The following is a 15,856-nucleotide window of genomic DNA, read 5'->3' on the forward strand; positions in this document are numbered from 1 at the left end:
TGCTCGTCCTTGTCTCGCCATCATTTTCGGTGCTGGGTGCTCGACGGCTGCTGCTAGTTTTCCCGCTTTTCCTGCTACTGATGCTGCTGCTTCTGGTGCTGCTGCTGCGCTAACTGCGTAAAGTTGGCACTTGAAACTGTCAGCTTAAAAATGCCAGCTGCACACAGACACACACAGAGAGTCCCAGAGCCTTACAGCCTTACACCCCTCACACCTCTTTACACACCCCTAACACCCAAGCTGGGCTCACGCAGACAGACACGGCGGAGGAGCCATGCATGTAGTACATAAAATGCACAAAATGGTCGAACGACTCATGGCGAAAGTTGGTGGCCATAAGTTACGGGGAACTTGAGAAAAAGGGAAAAGGTCTCCGAACAGAGTAGGGGTCATAACTTTCGTATAAAATGCATATTTAAATGCCGGGCCATTCCACTTAACCTTTCCGCTCATTATTAACCCCGTTCCCATTGCTTTCTCTCCTTGCAGATGGTGACGAGAACGAAGAAAATCTTTGTGGGCGGCCTCTCGGCGCCCACCACACTGGAGGATGTCAAAAGCTACTTCGAACAGTTTGGTCCGGTAAGTAAAACCAGCTCCCTAGCCCTAGCCCCTAGTTTGGTATATATTTTCCATAGAAGACGAAGTATCGAGGCAGTCACATGCCAAAATGCTAAACGAAATGAAGCAAAATAATAATCATAAAAAATCAGAATGACAGGCAGTGGAGCAAATCATGCAATCTATTCGCACAGCGCGTGTTCCCCATACAATTTTAGCAGTATACAAATATATTTTCCTTTTCTTTTTTTTTCTGTAAGCAGTGACACCTTCACTGGCTGCCACTTGCTACGTTTTGTTTGATCAATAAAAACGCCAAAAAAAAAATAAGAGAAAACGGAAAATTGTACGAAACCAACGAATGAAAGAGAAAAACCTGTAAAAAAAATTCGTACCAAATTCAATCTTGACAAGTACTGCAAAGCACAGGACTCCACTTTGGCCCCCAAAACCCTTCGGCGGCAAACTCCACTTAGACACACACATATGCATATCGAGTGTGTGCAATGTGTGTGTGTGTGTGTGTGTGTGTGTGTTTGCGGCTGAGTGCCGTTCGAGTGCTCTTTAAGTTCTCCATTCAGCCATGTTGGCTGGCCGAAACGAAACGAAATGAAATGGGGCCTCCGCCAGACTTGTTATAGCGCAAAAAACAAATTTTTAGCACGAGAACAAAAATTCTGTGTTGTTGATTACGATACTAAACGAAAATCGATTTGCCCCCGCCGATTTTAATGAGCGACTCTGCTCCCCCCGATCCTCTCCAGCCGGGATTTTCATTAACGATGTGCTATTCGAGGGGATTTTTCAAGAGGGAAGAAGCTCTGAAAAGAGTTTAAGCCTTAAATGGTTGGTGTGCGCAGGGGAAGCGGGAAAGTAAAGGTGCTTAGGGATTGTGGTAAAAGGATGCAGACACTACTCTATTAGGAAGTCTTTCAAGTAAAGTTAAGATATTAAAGTTGGTTTGGTTTACACCTTTCTTAAACGAAAAAACCCATTACTGTAGAAGGGGATAAAAAGGTAACCCAATATAAACCCTAAAAAGGAGTTCACAAATCTAATTCCCACTCACAATTTAATCTCAATAACTCAAACTTCACTTCATGATATCCCGTGTGAAAAAAGGATGTTACCTCCTCACCCAAGAACCCTCTCAAATTTCCCAGTCACCCGGTGACAAATTTGAATGCTTCTCCGAAAAGAGAGGAAAAAACTGGCCATATCGGGTAACAACTAAAAATGCCATTATTTGTTTTTCCCCAGAAAATTACAGCCTGCTCTCGTGGGGGGGATTTCCCTCGATTTCCCTTGATTTTCCCCCGCAACCCATCCGAAATCCCCCCCAAAATGAAACCCAATTCCGCAGGTAAAGCTTCCGATAATTGACATAAATTGGCGCAACTTTTTGTCAGCTCTTCGCCGCAAGACGTCAACTGCCATTTGCAATGCTCCAATGCCCCGCCCACTTTAATACATATATATATATACATATATTTATGTGGCTCTGGCACTTGATAATGCGAATATAATGACGAGGGAGCGAGGAGAATCCATAAACGGCCATCAATCAAATCAGCGCAAGGAGTGAAATGCTTTTAAGTAATTTTCATCATAGCCCAGCGAAACTGTCAAAATCCATAACGATCAAATAGTGAAGATACTTATACCATAACGCACGCAAATTTCTACTACTATATACTATAAGGGGGCTATGTTTATGGAAAAGGTGAAACAAAAGACGGCGAGGCGATTTAACCAAGCGCGAATTCTTAATGGAAAACTTTTCAATTAATCCGCATTGGCAAAGAAAATTATAATAATAACTTGGCTGCGAGTGTATAAGCCTGGCCATAAGCTGTGCGGAGAAACTTTCGACAGGCAAACAAAACAGAAGCCCAAGACCAGTTTTCCTCCGCTTTTCCTCCTCACACACACACACACTCTTGCCCAAGTTATTGATTACAACTAATCCCCTTTGGCTTTTGCCTGCCGCCTCATTGGGCAGCTGGGAAAATCCAAGGGGATCCGAGGGGGGTGGGGGCAACGCTGAAAGATATGGCGAGAGATTTGCGCCAGGGCCATAAACAAAATAGCAAAATGGCAACTGGCGGCTTAGTTTACCTACCAGTTTCCCCCTCGTTTTTCCTTGAGCGATTTTTCCCCCCTCACGTTTTCGGCGGCAGGTGACCAGCGAGGCGTTAATGACTTTAGCGGCCATTTTTCTTCCGCCTTGGATGAGATGAGAGCGGAGAGATTGCTCCTGGCAAGATTGATTAGCCGGACAAGTCAGGGCGCGCCATTCAATATGATTAATAGTTGCATGCGTAGCGCCCACAACAGCACAGGGATTCGCAACTGAAAGTTATATATACATTTTGTATGGTATATACATATATATCTATTGAAATTTATGACGCAGCCCTGGCCATCCATCCAGCCAATTTCGTGTTGCCGAAGCTCAAATATATATATTTTTATTTCCGCCTGCAGTGCATTCTATTTGCCCAGCCATTTGGTTGTATCTTTTTCAAACGTTTCTTTTTCAAATCTCGTTTAGAGTTGGAAATTTGCTAATGAATACCCTGTAAAGAAAAGGTTTTAGTTTTAGTACTAAAGGCAAACAGAGAGAAAGTAAATTTCTCAGAAATCTTGTAACAATCTCCAATCAAAAGTTTTTCAAACATTTTATATTCTTTTCCTAATATTTTTCTAGGAAATTTCCTGTAAGCTAAAATCCCTAAAATATCACAGAATAAAATATATAAAAATTTTACATTTCCCAAGGAATCAGCAAACAGAATTCCCAATTAGAGAGAGCAAGTAAATTCCCACCACAAACAGACATTAGATACATTTGTATCTTTCTATCTGTAGGCTATGTAGGACCCTTGAAACCCCGACGAAGTGCACCTTTTAAATGCAAATCAGAAAACTATTTTGCAAATACAAAAACCAAATGAAAAGGGGGCTAAAAAACTGGACGGATAAACAAAGCAAAACGGACAAATTCCAAATTTTTAGCCAGCGCAGGTTGGGTTTTCCCCCTGCAAATGTTCTATTTAACAAGCACACACACTGGCAGAGAGCGGGCAAGGTGGAACGGGGAAGATGGAAAAGTGGAAAAGTGCCACCCAGCTGACCTCAGATGCTGCAACCTTTTGGCCACTGATTTTATTGCAACTGATGCAGCTGCTGCTGCTGCAAGCTCTGCGATAACGAAAAATTCCACATGCAGGGAGGCGGCGGCGGGGAATCAAAACAGAAACGTAAAGCTCGTTGGCTAAAAAATTGCAAATAAACTACACATTTTGTAAAGTCCCCCTCCGCATGGAAATTGCGGAGCCAACTATCAGGATCTGGCAGCCAAGTCCAGTCATTGCCCGAAAAGCCCTGCCCCGCCCTGCCCTGCGGCCTCCCCCTTTAAAGGTGTTTACGGTGTTTGCCTTTTGCATGCGACTGCGACCCCCTTGGCTCACCTAGCAGGTTAGTAAATTTAAGCGCTTTTCATAAGCATTTTATGGGGGCCAGGATCCAGGACCTCCGATCCGAGCCAGGCAAATGGCCAAAAGTGCACCATCTCGAAAAGTGTTGCCCTGGGCAACTCCTCCTCCGGCTGACTGTCAGATAACTCTTGCTCTTCCTCCTCGCCCTTGCCCACTTGGGTATTAATTATGACAAATCATGCAAAGCAAAGCCAAAACGAAAACAAACGGCACAGAAAAACCAACCAACTAATTTCATTAAAAAACAATTTTTTATGATTTAATTATGGAAGGGCAAGCGAGCGAGAGCGACGTCTAAAAATTACACAGAACTAAAAGGAGGCAAGGATAATAAACACTGGACAGTTGGTGTGAAGATAAATATTATTGGCAATAGGTTTTTGAATATTATAAGATTGTTTTTTAAAGCTTGCTTTTGTCTAAAGGATTCAAAAAATCAACAACAAATCTAGCTTACTTCAAGCTTACTTAAACTATGACTAGATTTTTGTCTTAAATAAGGTTGAACATTTTCTTAAGGTTATTTTCTATCTAAAAAAAGACATCCTTATTGCATTATTCTATATTATATGGAACATTATTTTAAAAATATTTAACGAAACACGAAACATTCTTTTAAAATTTAAAACATGACACCTTTTAAATTGTTTTTTGTAGCTTTAATATCCTTTGAGAATCTCCTATATACCCTTAATTATTTCACTTCCTGTTGCTTTTAAAAAGTACTCAACAGATATTTCTCGCAGTGCCCGTCTCTGGACGTGAATAAGATTCCAAATGAATCCTGGCTGGGGCTTCGGCTCCTGTCTCTGTCAGAGTTCACCTGGCCTGTCATAACTGTGGGCAATTTTTGAGGCATTCTGAATGAAGTGTTTCTCTCTGTCTCCCTCTCCCTCCATCTCTCCCCCTCTCACTCTATCCATAGCTAGCTGTCTCTTTCGAGGACGAGGAAATATGGGGTTTGAGGGGCATAAATTATGATGCGCAAATCTTCAGCTAGCTGAATGTAAATGTAAATGAAGGCACGCCATCGCAGTGTGTGTGCCGTGTTGTGTATGTGTGTGAGTGAGTGCACGATGAGTGGCAGATTTGCATAATCCTTAGCAAAAGGTTTCATGACAACGCTGCTCGAAATGTCAATGTGGGCGGATGGATCACCGCCCCCTGGGCAAACTTCAGCCTTAGACTGCCTGCCGCCGGCAGTTGGATGGGAGGGTATGTGTGTGTATCTGGAGGGGGCCACCCTTGTAGCCTCCTGTTTTAGGGCCACTCTAAACCAGCCCAATCATCTATAAGCTGCGGTTGCCTCTGCTCGTAATTAACGGCACATATACAGGTCTCTGTGCCTGTGTAGGTGCAGTACAAACACACACACACACACACACACCCATACGGCTGCCATTTACATAGCCAATTAGTTATACATAAACACAGACAACAACGATGGCAATTTCCACCTTAATCCCTTGGCCGCAACTAATTTAATTGTGTTCAATTTGGCATAAAGGCGTTTAATGCAAAAGGCATTTGGCAAACAAGCACGAGTGTCGGCCGTCCCCTACCCCGGAAATGCCACTGTCTCCCCCTCAAAAGGCACATTTTTCATGCCCATATACCCTTCCGAAAAGGCCTTATCTCTTAGTTAAAGCCCAAAACCGATGGGAAATCAATAAGATGAGCATCCTTCTTAGTCGGGATCTAGGGTATGCGAGAAACTACATTTCGAAACGAGGAAACTAAGACGTTTCCTTTGGGTTTCGGTTTTGGTTTGAGTTTGAGTCTCAGTCTGAGTCTGGTTTCGTTTCGTTTCGTTTCGTTGGTCGGGTTCGTTGTTAATGCTTTGATAGACACATTACTTCCGTCTCAGTGGTTAGGCTCGACTACGGCTACAACAACAACAGCTACAGCTACGACTACAGCTGCAACGACCATGGCAGGATATACGGGGGGAAATCTAATATGTCTTGCAAGCGAGCGACTCGGCAGGGATAACCGTTTGTTTACATAGCCCAGACTATTTGCCCGGACTGAGCTTAGCCACAGCCACAGTGGGGGCACTGAGAGAAGCAGTTTGGAAGCTAAAGGCTATGAATAGTTTTTGCCTTAAAAATCGTACTATTTTTCTTATAAAAATCATAGTTTTTAAGCAAAATATTCCGAATTTAAGTGGAAAAGTTTCATTTATGATATGAAATCTCTTTTATAACGCTCTAAAAGTATGCTAACTTTTTAAGTTGTAAACTACTTTTTACAGCATATTTTTAGGCAGCAAATTGATAATTTTAAACTACGATTAGCCTATTAAATAACTTAATAATACTTCCTACAATATTTTTCAAGGGTTTTGACTTGAATTTCTGAAGTTTAATCAAAACTTAATCTGCTGACTTACCTTACAATAGCTCTTAAGGTTTAAAATCATATTTTTTAAAGGCCAAAAGTATGCAATGATATTCTTCCTACGCTACCTTTTCATTTCTCAAAGTGCACCTGCAGTCGTGGTCGGATTCGAATTCGGAATCGGAGTCGGAGCGTGAGCCTCGTCCCCGTCCCATTCCTGGTCCTCGTCGTGCTGGTTTCCTTCTGGTTGCTGCGATTCTTCGCTGCTCTGCATATCTGCTTCGTGCCTGGCATGGCTTTGGCAAATTGCGCAAAAAACATTGCACCAGTAAGCAGGATGAAAGGGGTGCGAGGGGAGCCACCAGCAGGAGCAGATTTCATGCACAACAAATTGTCATGCGGACAGGCAGGCAGGCATCCTAGCACACACATAGACGGGCTCTGCGGTTGGTCCTGATGCAGCTCATCCCCCGTTGCAGGACCTCCCCGCCTCCTCCTTCGCCGCCAGCTGCTGAGCTCAAGCACATGAAATCCTTACCCGGGCGCAAGTCAAGCAAACAAACAAACCGCAATGACATGCAGGCAGAGTCCTCACTAAAAACAGGGTGGGAAAACTCCGCAAAGTGGGGAGAAAGCAGGGAAAGGCAAGGAAAAATCTCCTGCTGGTGCTGCCGTAGCCGCCAAGACATTGGCATTGCCACAGTTGTAACCGGAAACTGTCGCACTTATTTGGCTACGCGCTAGTTTCGCATATTTCACTGTCAACTTGCGGTAAATAGACTTTAAACAAATATGAAAATAACTCGCAAGAAACTTGCTCACATCAGAAGCATATATGTGTCTATATGTGCAGGGCAAGTGGGCAGGAAAAATGCAAAATCTGTGGGGGAAATAAGGAAAAAAGGGAAAATGTGCAAGTAAACGGTGGCTAAGCAAATGGCAAGTTGTTAAGTCTCCTCGGGCTTCCCATCTCCGATGTCTTGCCGTCGGGGTAATGGAAATCAATTGTTTACTTTACATGAGTTTTTCAAGAGCTTATTCAATATCATTAGATTCAGATGCGGATGCCCGTTTGTATGTATGTGTTGGGATGTGGCCAACTAATAACATAATCCAGGATCCCAGCAGTTTCCGAGTCACCGCTGCTCTTTGGTAATCATTTGAAATTAGTTTAGTTTTCCTCGTCGTCGTCGCAGGGTCCTGCCGAGCAGCGTGCATACATATTTACCAGTCAGTCCGAGTCGTAGAAACTTGTGCGGGCCAAAGGCCCAAACTCTTGGCAAACAACTCTCCAAGATGGAGATGAGAAATTTGCAAGCGGCCAGCCGAAAACTTCGCTCGCCAACGGGGCAACTTTTCTCATTTCCAGCTGCTGAAATTGCACAAGAGAGGCCCCAGAAATCTTAATTTAAAAGCCAGCTGTTGAATCAAAGGTTAACCCACCGGTGCCCCCACTTATCCCTTTTTCCCCAACCCAGCCAAGCCAAGCCGAGAGCACCATGCGGCCAGGCAAGGCACAAAAAAAACAGAAAAGGAAAATAACTGAAAAACTCATTTTGTCAGCCATCAGCCCAGCCACCCAACTGCCATCAATCCACACATCCGTGCCACATACACGCTCTTTGGAGGAGCAGCAGCTGAGACTCATTTGCTTGGGTGTACAGGAAGAAATAGTAACTGGTTTGAATGCTAATTTGTTAATTAAAAATTAGGAAAATATTTTTTTAACATTTATAGTATGGTAATTAGATAGCAAAAGTACAAAGTTCAACTCTTAAAGTTATCCTTTCAGGAACGATTTAAAAATGTACAGAAGATTTGCAAGCTTTTCAGGAATTGAATTTTCTTATTAAATACAATTAGGAACGCTCATTTTAAAATTTCCCAAACATAGTTTCGCCCAGTGTATGTGAGTCAGGGGTTTTCGCTATGAGTTGGGGTATCTTCTGCCTCCTCCAGAGAGATGCAAATAAGCGAATATTCATTTGATGATACGAATACGAGTGTGCTACACGTGCGATGCGGTTGCCTCCCCTTCTGCTTCTGCTTGTTTTTTTTTTCTTGTGTTTTTTTTCACCCCGCGACAATTTAAATGTACGTTTTATCGCAGCACCACTGGGGGTTGGCGGAGGGGGTGGCAGCGGATCGACAGCTTGAGATAGTCACGTACGCTCCTTTGTTTTTCTGGCTTTTTATTTCGTGCCAATTGTGCGCCTAATTAGCCTCGAATCGCGATGCCAAACGCGGCGGCATCTTTGCAATTAAAACGCACTTTTCCCCCGGTAGCAAGGAGCCAGGAGCAAGGAGCCAGGATCCAGAGTGTGCCACAGTGTTTGTGTGTGTGTGTGTTTTTGTGTGAGCGAGCGAGCGAGATGGTGCCACAAAATGGCGCACGTTGGCTCGCCTACAAAATTAATTTGATTTATGTACGCCGCTCCGTCTGAATGCTGCTTGTTCGCAGTTGCCTTTTGCACCTGCCATGTCGTGTTACCTGTGCTGTTTCTGTACTGTACTGTTTCGCCTCTGCTGCTGTTCTCCGCTGTTTTGTTTCATTCAGTTCGGCTCGTTTCAGCCGTTGCACTATGGGGAATTTTGCCATTTCCGTGGTATTTAGTCATTTTATCAAACTTTAAATATTTGAGTTTTTTTTATGTAAACATATTAAAAATATATGGCTCTATAAAATGTAGTACCAGAAATGTTAATTAACAGTGCACTGTTAAGCCTATCCACTGTTAAAGTCGGCTGTTGTAGCCAAAATGCACGTGATTGAAAATAGCTATTTTTTATTCGGTTACTTTGAAATTGAAAAACTAAAAAGTAGAACCAATTTTTGATTAAAGTTTTGATGGAGACCAATAGTATTGGTAATTATTATGTGTTGTGTGTACTAATACATTGATCTGTGCGTGTCTTACTGATATATTGCGATTTTTCTAAGTGTTCCTCTAAGGAAATTTTTTTGAGAAAATATTTAACTTTAAAGAGACCTATAAAAAATATATGTCTTTGTATTGCTGTACGTCCGATATATGTTGTAGAGGCATTCATTCTAAATAAAAGGCAATTTGTCTCAATGTGCACAAATCCGCACAATCTGCGTAATTTAATTTTTTTTGCAGGTCTTTTCGAGCAAATTTTACCAAGAAAAAACCATTTTTCAAGTTAATTACATATAAATATTAATGTGTCAAATCATTTTACCTGTTTAAAAGGCAAAAGCTAATTTTTTTGCATTAATGTAAGTGCCAAATGGAAGTTATTAGCGAATTTGGAGGCCTGGACCTCTTTTATGAAGAAATTGAATATGAAAATTACGTTTTTTATTTTATATCTGACGAAGAGCTTGAAAATTAAGACAATGTATTTTTTTTTATTATGTTTATAAAATATATTAGTAAAAAAAAAAAAATTCACCTTATACACTTAAAAAAATATATATAAAAATAAAAAAATCGTCAAGCGAGGGCGGAACCACGCCCATTTTTCCAAAAATCATTTCTTATGGAGTCCATAATTATAATAAAAAAAACCGTTTCGAAATATATTACTTAGTTTAAAAGTTATTAATTAATACCATAAAAATGGCCAAATTCCCCATAGTGCGTTGTATGTTGGATGTCCTGGCCTGGCAGGTAACGAATTTCTGGCAAAACAACGAAAATAAAAATAAATTATTGCCATGGCAAATGTAAAGTGTCGAGTTTTGCGTGGCATATGTGTACACGTCGCTCCTATAAAACAAGCTGTTACACCTTAAAAAATATATATAGAATGTGTGCTTGTACATTAATTATTAAATACAGGGGGGAAATTAGCCAGAAGAAAGGTTATTTTTCTTAAGGAGCTGCTATTACATGACAATTATAGAAGGTTTATAGATATGTTTACCAAGTAAGCTCCTAGAATCTGTAAGAAATTCCCTAAAAATATATTTTATAAAATTAATTTAAATATAATCTACCCTAGAGAAAAATATTTCTAGACCTAATCTATCACCTTAAACTCTAATAGATACGAATCTACCTCTGAAATGAGAAACATATTTGTTAAAACCTTCTAACTTTCTCTAGGGAAAATAGACTTATTTTAATATATTTTCCCTACTTTTTTAGCTATAAAATAATTTTCAGATTTTAAATAGCATTTTGAGAAGGTTTATAGATATGTTTTAAGCTCTTAGAACCAGTGAGAAATATCTAAAAAATATATAATTTATTAATTTGAATAGAATCTCCTCCTGAGAAAAATACTTTCACATGTAAAAAATAATCTCTAAAAAGAGAAAAATATTTCTAAAAACCCTCAAACATTCTCCAAGAAAACTATACTTTTCTCCAATAATTTCCCATACTTTCTCATCCTAAAAACAATTTCCTGAATATTTTTTCTCTCCCTGCATTAATACGATTGGCATGTGTATGTTGCATTCGCCTCAATTTCGGGGGGTGTTGATCTACTAGGCGACGTGAATGTGTAACAGCAACAAGCGACGACTGAGGCAGTGGCAGAGGCAGGGGCAGGGGCAGCAACCTTAGCCGTACATATACGAGCCAACAACATATGCGACAATGCAAATAAAAGGCCATAAACTTTCATTTAAGTTTAAAATGGCATTTAAATGAATGAGTGCTGGCTGTGCTTCCAGCTAACTGCCTGTTTTGTTGCTGCCAGTGCCACTGCCTTTGCCTTGGCTTTTGGGCCACTGGAGTGGCGAACACATGTATCATAATTCATTGCCATGTTTTATTTTGCACCACACCAGGCTCTCCATCTCCCCTCTGTTTCATTTCATTTCGTTCAGTTTCGTTTGGTTTATTTGCCTTATTTTCTTTTTGGCTGCTGTGTGAAAACATAAATATTCAACACGGACAACAACCAACAATTTCGCTAGCCAAGGGCAAAACACACACAAAAATACTATATACACACACACAGACACACTGGCAAATGGTTTCGGGCTTGTTAGGCATTTTGTTATGTTTCGATTCGAGGGGAACACATTACACGAACGTCTATAAAGCAATAACCATCGATTTGCCATTGATAAACCCAGAAAACGGACTGATGGCCGCACGCCGCGTATGCGTAATGGCCTGAAACCCAAGGCATAAAAAAGATAAAGGCCGCTCTTTTTTATAGGGAAAAGGTATGCACAAAGGAAAATCATGGGATGCGGGAGTGCTTGAGTTTTAAAGTGACTACTTTCGGTTTCAATGGTGTTTTTAAAGTGAGAAATAAAAGCTACAAATTGAATGCAACTTGAATTTTAAAGTTAAAATATTTTTGAAAGATTCTTTAATATAAAATGGCTTAATTTCCTTTAAATTCAAGCTAAAATAGTAGTTAATATTACTCAAAGCAAAAATAAATATAGTTTTATGTCTAAAAGTATCAAAAAAAAACCTTTTTCATCAATTCATTGACTAAAATAAATCACTGCATACTTTTAGACACATACAAAAATATTTTCTTAGATACTTTTTCACAATTCAAGCTTAATAAAAATAAAAAAAATATATATGTAATGCTTATATAAATAATGCCTTTAAATTCCTTCCCATTTCAAAAGACTTCTCTCTGTGTGCACCCACGATAAGAAAATGTTGTCCCTTTTTGGTTAGAAAAGGACTTTTATGTGGTGCCCACCCGCGTGTGTGTGTCTTTCCTGGTAATTTATATAGCCATATTGCCGTTTAGGTCGCTTATAAATATTAAATAAATTAAAATGCCGGCTAATTGTTAATCTGACCGGCTTGCGGCTTTTGCATATGCGCCTTTGTCAACAACGCCGGTGACCATCATCCGCCTGTCCACTAACAAGCTCTATCTAGGCTCTGGCCCTGACGCTGGCCCGCTCGCACTGTCGCACTTTTGCCATTTTGCCGTGTTTTAAATGTAAAGCACTTGCTGTGGTCGCTTTGAGCGACCCGAAAGTTAATCTCTGCCAACCGCTCGAAGTCCCCACCCTGCCTCCCTGCCGCCCTCTTGGCCTTTTCCCTGGTTAGATATTTTGCTATTATTTTTTGCTGCCTCCTCTTTCGCCTCTTTTGGCGCTGTTGCAACCACAACTTACATTTTCACAGAGGAAAAACTCGTTTGTTTGTTTATTTTGCTGCCACTTTTTATGCATCTCCCCATTCTGGCTGTGTGTGTGTGTGTGTGTGGAGGTCTGATTTGTGGGCGGCGGAGGTTGGAGTCATCTAGCCAGGCAATCACCCGACCAAGTCCAAGATAAATCGTCTTTCATCGCAACTCTCTGGCTGTGTGTCCAAGGGTGTGAGTGTGGCATAAAAAATCACACGATCAGTCATTACAAACACACACACACAGAGAGTGAACGCTTATATCTGATATATATAAGCACTTATGTTGTGTGTGCCCCAAAGCCATTTTGACTCCTGCATCCTGCATCCTGCCGCCTGGAGCAGTTGCTCCTTTTTATCGCCACGACTGCGCTGCGCTTTTACAATTTTTTTATGCAAGCTGCGCTGCTGATTTGGCGATAGTGTCGTCGTCATCGTCCCGCATCATGCACCGCAAAAAAAACATAAAATAAACCAAAATATATATCATCTAAAGTGGCCATTTATTTTTTTGGTGACACATATCAAAAAGGTTCTTATCGCTGGCACATTAACAAGACTTGAAAAAAAGACTTTAGATATTTAGAAACAATAACTGAGGTGTCTAAAAGTAGGCTTTAAAAATATACCAATAAAAGTGTGGCATACTTTTAGGAGACCAAACAATTGTTTTTAAAAAGACTTGTTAAAGATACGGTTGTTTTTAACATTGGACAACATCTTTCGAAGATTTTAAGTAGTTTCTTGATTAAAAAAATATATATTTATAACTATTTCAAAACTATTTCATAACAGATTAAAATACCACAAAAAGGAAAACTTCATTAATACTTTAACTTATGGTAAAAAGAGCTTCCAATCTCACAAATTTTTAAGTTTAAATTTTTCCAATGAAAAAAAAAAACTAATAAGGCCAGCCATTCTTTTCTCTCTGTGTGTATGTGTGTCCATATATCCTGCTTCCCTTGTCCTTGGTCCCGCATCCTGCGTCCTGCATTGTGCATCCTGCCTGTCGAGTGCTGAGTGCTAGCCCGTAGCACATAAGTCATTTGGCTGCGCGGGCTGCAGTGCACTTGTAAGAGTTCGCACGAGCTGCCTGCTGCGGCCTTCAAGTCCTGCTCCCTCTCACCAGGATCGCCACCCACCGTGCCCCAAAGGACGCTCGCTCCCCCACTGCCGCCGTTATAGCCGCTTTGCGTCTCAATAGTCTGTTACTAATACGTTTTCTTCGCCCCAGCCATCGACGCTTTCACTGCCGACATTTTAATGCCTTTTCTTGCCAAGCAGATTCTTTTGAGTGCATAAAAAGCGGCGAGGAGCTCCTGGCTTGGCCGCCACCCAGAGCATCCAATTCCTCGTTACCCGTGAAAGCCAAGTCGAAAGTCCGGAGCAAGCTGCTGCGTCACTGCAGGCAAGCGCCATTGCAATTGCTGACGGCACAGGATATTACCGCCGTCATTCATCGACATCGCATTCATATTCCTCGCCTCCTTAGAGCATCACGCACATATGCGGCGTGGGCTTGCAGTAGGAGCAGTCTCTGCAGATCCTGGGCAGGGTGATAGTGCCTCAATACTCTGACGCTTCCGGTATTTATGACGCAAGTAATCAAATTGAATGGCGCGCTTGCAGTTTCGCTTGCCTTTTATTTGCCCAAAGGAGCCGGCAGCCAGCAGCATCCGCCTTCTCGCAGTGATAAGTTTTTTGCGTTTTGCGAAAAACCCTCCCCCCCTTAGCCTGGCCTGGGAAAATTGTGAGAAACTTTCAGCTTTCTGCACATTTTCGTCGCTTATCATCAACGGCTGGTGGCTGGTGGCTGCAGCTTAACGCCGGGACGTCGGCTTGAGAAATTGGCGGAAGGCGAGGAGGGGAGTGCTAGCCAGGACGGAGATGGAAAACCCAGGGAGAGATTGGGGCTGAGGAATGGCAGTTTGGGGGCCAGCAATGATAATAATGAACGTGCATGAAAAATGCAAGTTGAGTGAAAGGCAAAGGAGAAGCGCAACGTTCACCTAAGGCGCAATAAATAATAAGTGCCCGCAAGTAGAGGAGGCAAAGCAGGGGGCCAAAAATGGGGTGGAAAATGTAGAAAAGTTGGGTGATAAAACCCCCCTCAAAGAATGGGCCCATAATGAACGACAACTTGAGCAGCTCTCGACTTGACATAGTGCTAAATTAGTGGGCAATGATTTACGGGGGATTAGACGGCGATTGCAACTAGTTCAAGGTGCTGAAGCAGCTACTGGCTTACCCGTAAAAACTGTCATCAACAATTTTCACAAAAATTGTCCACCCCCCTCTCTCTCTCTTACACAATTAGGCGGCAACTTTAAGCTCAGCGAACAAAGGCTTCGGGAAATCCTCTCAGATAATAGCCACGGGAAAATCCGCTCTTTTTCTCAAAAACTGCAGATGCTGCTGCTTCAACATTTTTCGCTACCAGCTCAGCTAAAAATAAAAAAAAATTGCAAACGCCATACAGAAATTATCCCGGGATGCTCTTGATTTATGTTTTTGTTATTCTGTTCCATAAACCCAGCTCCCAGCTGGAGAAAAAAAAATAGCGAAAAACTGAATAGAGTGAAAAGTACAAAATTGAAAGAAAAGTGGAAAAGGAAGACAGCTGTTGTCCGAAGATAACTGCCATTTCCATTCCAAGAGACTCAATCCAGGGAAGTAACTACTATATAATAGGCAATTCAGCATAAAGTTTAAAGAGATTAGACAAGGGTGTATCCTAGATAATATTAAATTACATTGACACTTAAAATAAATGTTAAAATATGACTTGACTCCAGACAAACACTTTCTATAACTTTAATAGAACATTTTTCTTTGCTAGACAAAACTTGAAATTTCCCAAAAGAGCTTAGTTCTTGCCTCTCTTTGATCAAAATTGACTAAGCCAAAGGAAAAACTGGAGACAGCTGCTGTCTGAAGATAAGTGCAATTCTTTTTTAAGGACTCAATCAAGTGAGCTGCTGGTCCTTGGTCTCCGTGTGCTGCCCTTGGCTATAAATGAGCAAATTAATTAACAAAACGCAGCCGTGAATTGTGGCACGATTGTCAGCGGACACGGAAATAAATTAATGCAGGCAGCGACGGGCACGGGGAGGACACAGAGGACAGCACATACGGCGGGCAGGACACAAAGGCGACAGGCTACGTTAACGCTCCGATGGCTTTCCGCAGCAGTCCTTGGACTCCGGGAAAGCAGCTTAGCCTGCAGGTGATGCCAGGACGCAAAATCAATCGAGGGAGCTCTGGTCATGCATAGATACGCGATGGGATACAGGATGCAGGATATATAGGAGCGGAGTGGTGCCATCGCCATCTATCCTGGGGACATGTGTGGGCACGTGCTGGTCA

The 15,856-nt window shown here is 41.7% G+C and overlaps 1 protein-coding gene across 7 annotated transcripts in view; it reads left to right on the forward strand.

Moving 5' to 3' along the window:
- The window catches only part of Rbp6 (RNA-binding protein 6), a 189,796-nt gene that overhangs the window by 126,329 nt on the left and 47,611 nt on the right, over positions 1-15,856 (forward strand). For all 7 annotated transcript variants that reach the window (XR_011444878.1, XM_017173055.3, XM_070285382.1 and 4 more), the window contains one exon: positions 490-582. Coding sequence is in view for 6 of the 7 variants with exons in the window: in XM_017173055.3 (XP_017028544.1) it covers positions 490-582 (93 nt within the window). In the remaining variant the exon portion in view is untranslated. The remainder of the gene's footprint in view (positions 1-489; positions 583-15,856) is intronic.

The sequence above is a fragment of the Drosophila kikkawai genome, chromosome 3L, assembly GCF_030179895.1.
Source record: "Drosophila kikkawai strain 14028-0561.14 chromosome 3L, DkikHiC1v2, whole genome shotgun sequence".
Taxonomy (NCBI): domain Eukaryota; kingdom Metazoa; phylum Arthropoda; class Insecta; order Diptera; family Drosophilidae; genus Drosophila; species Drosophila kikkawai.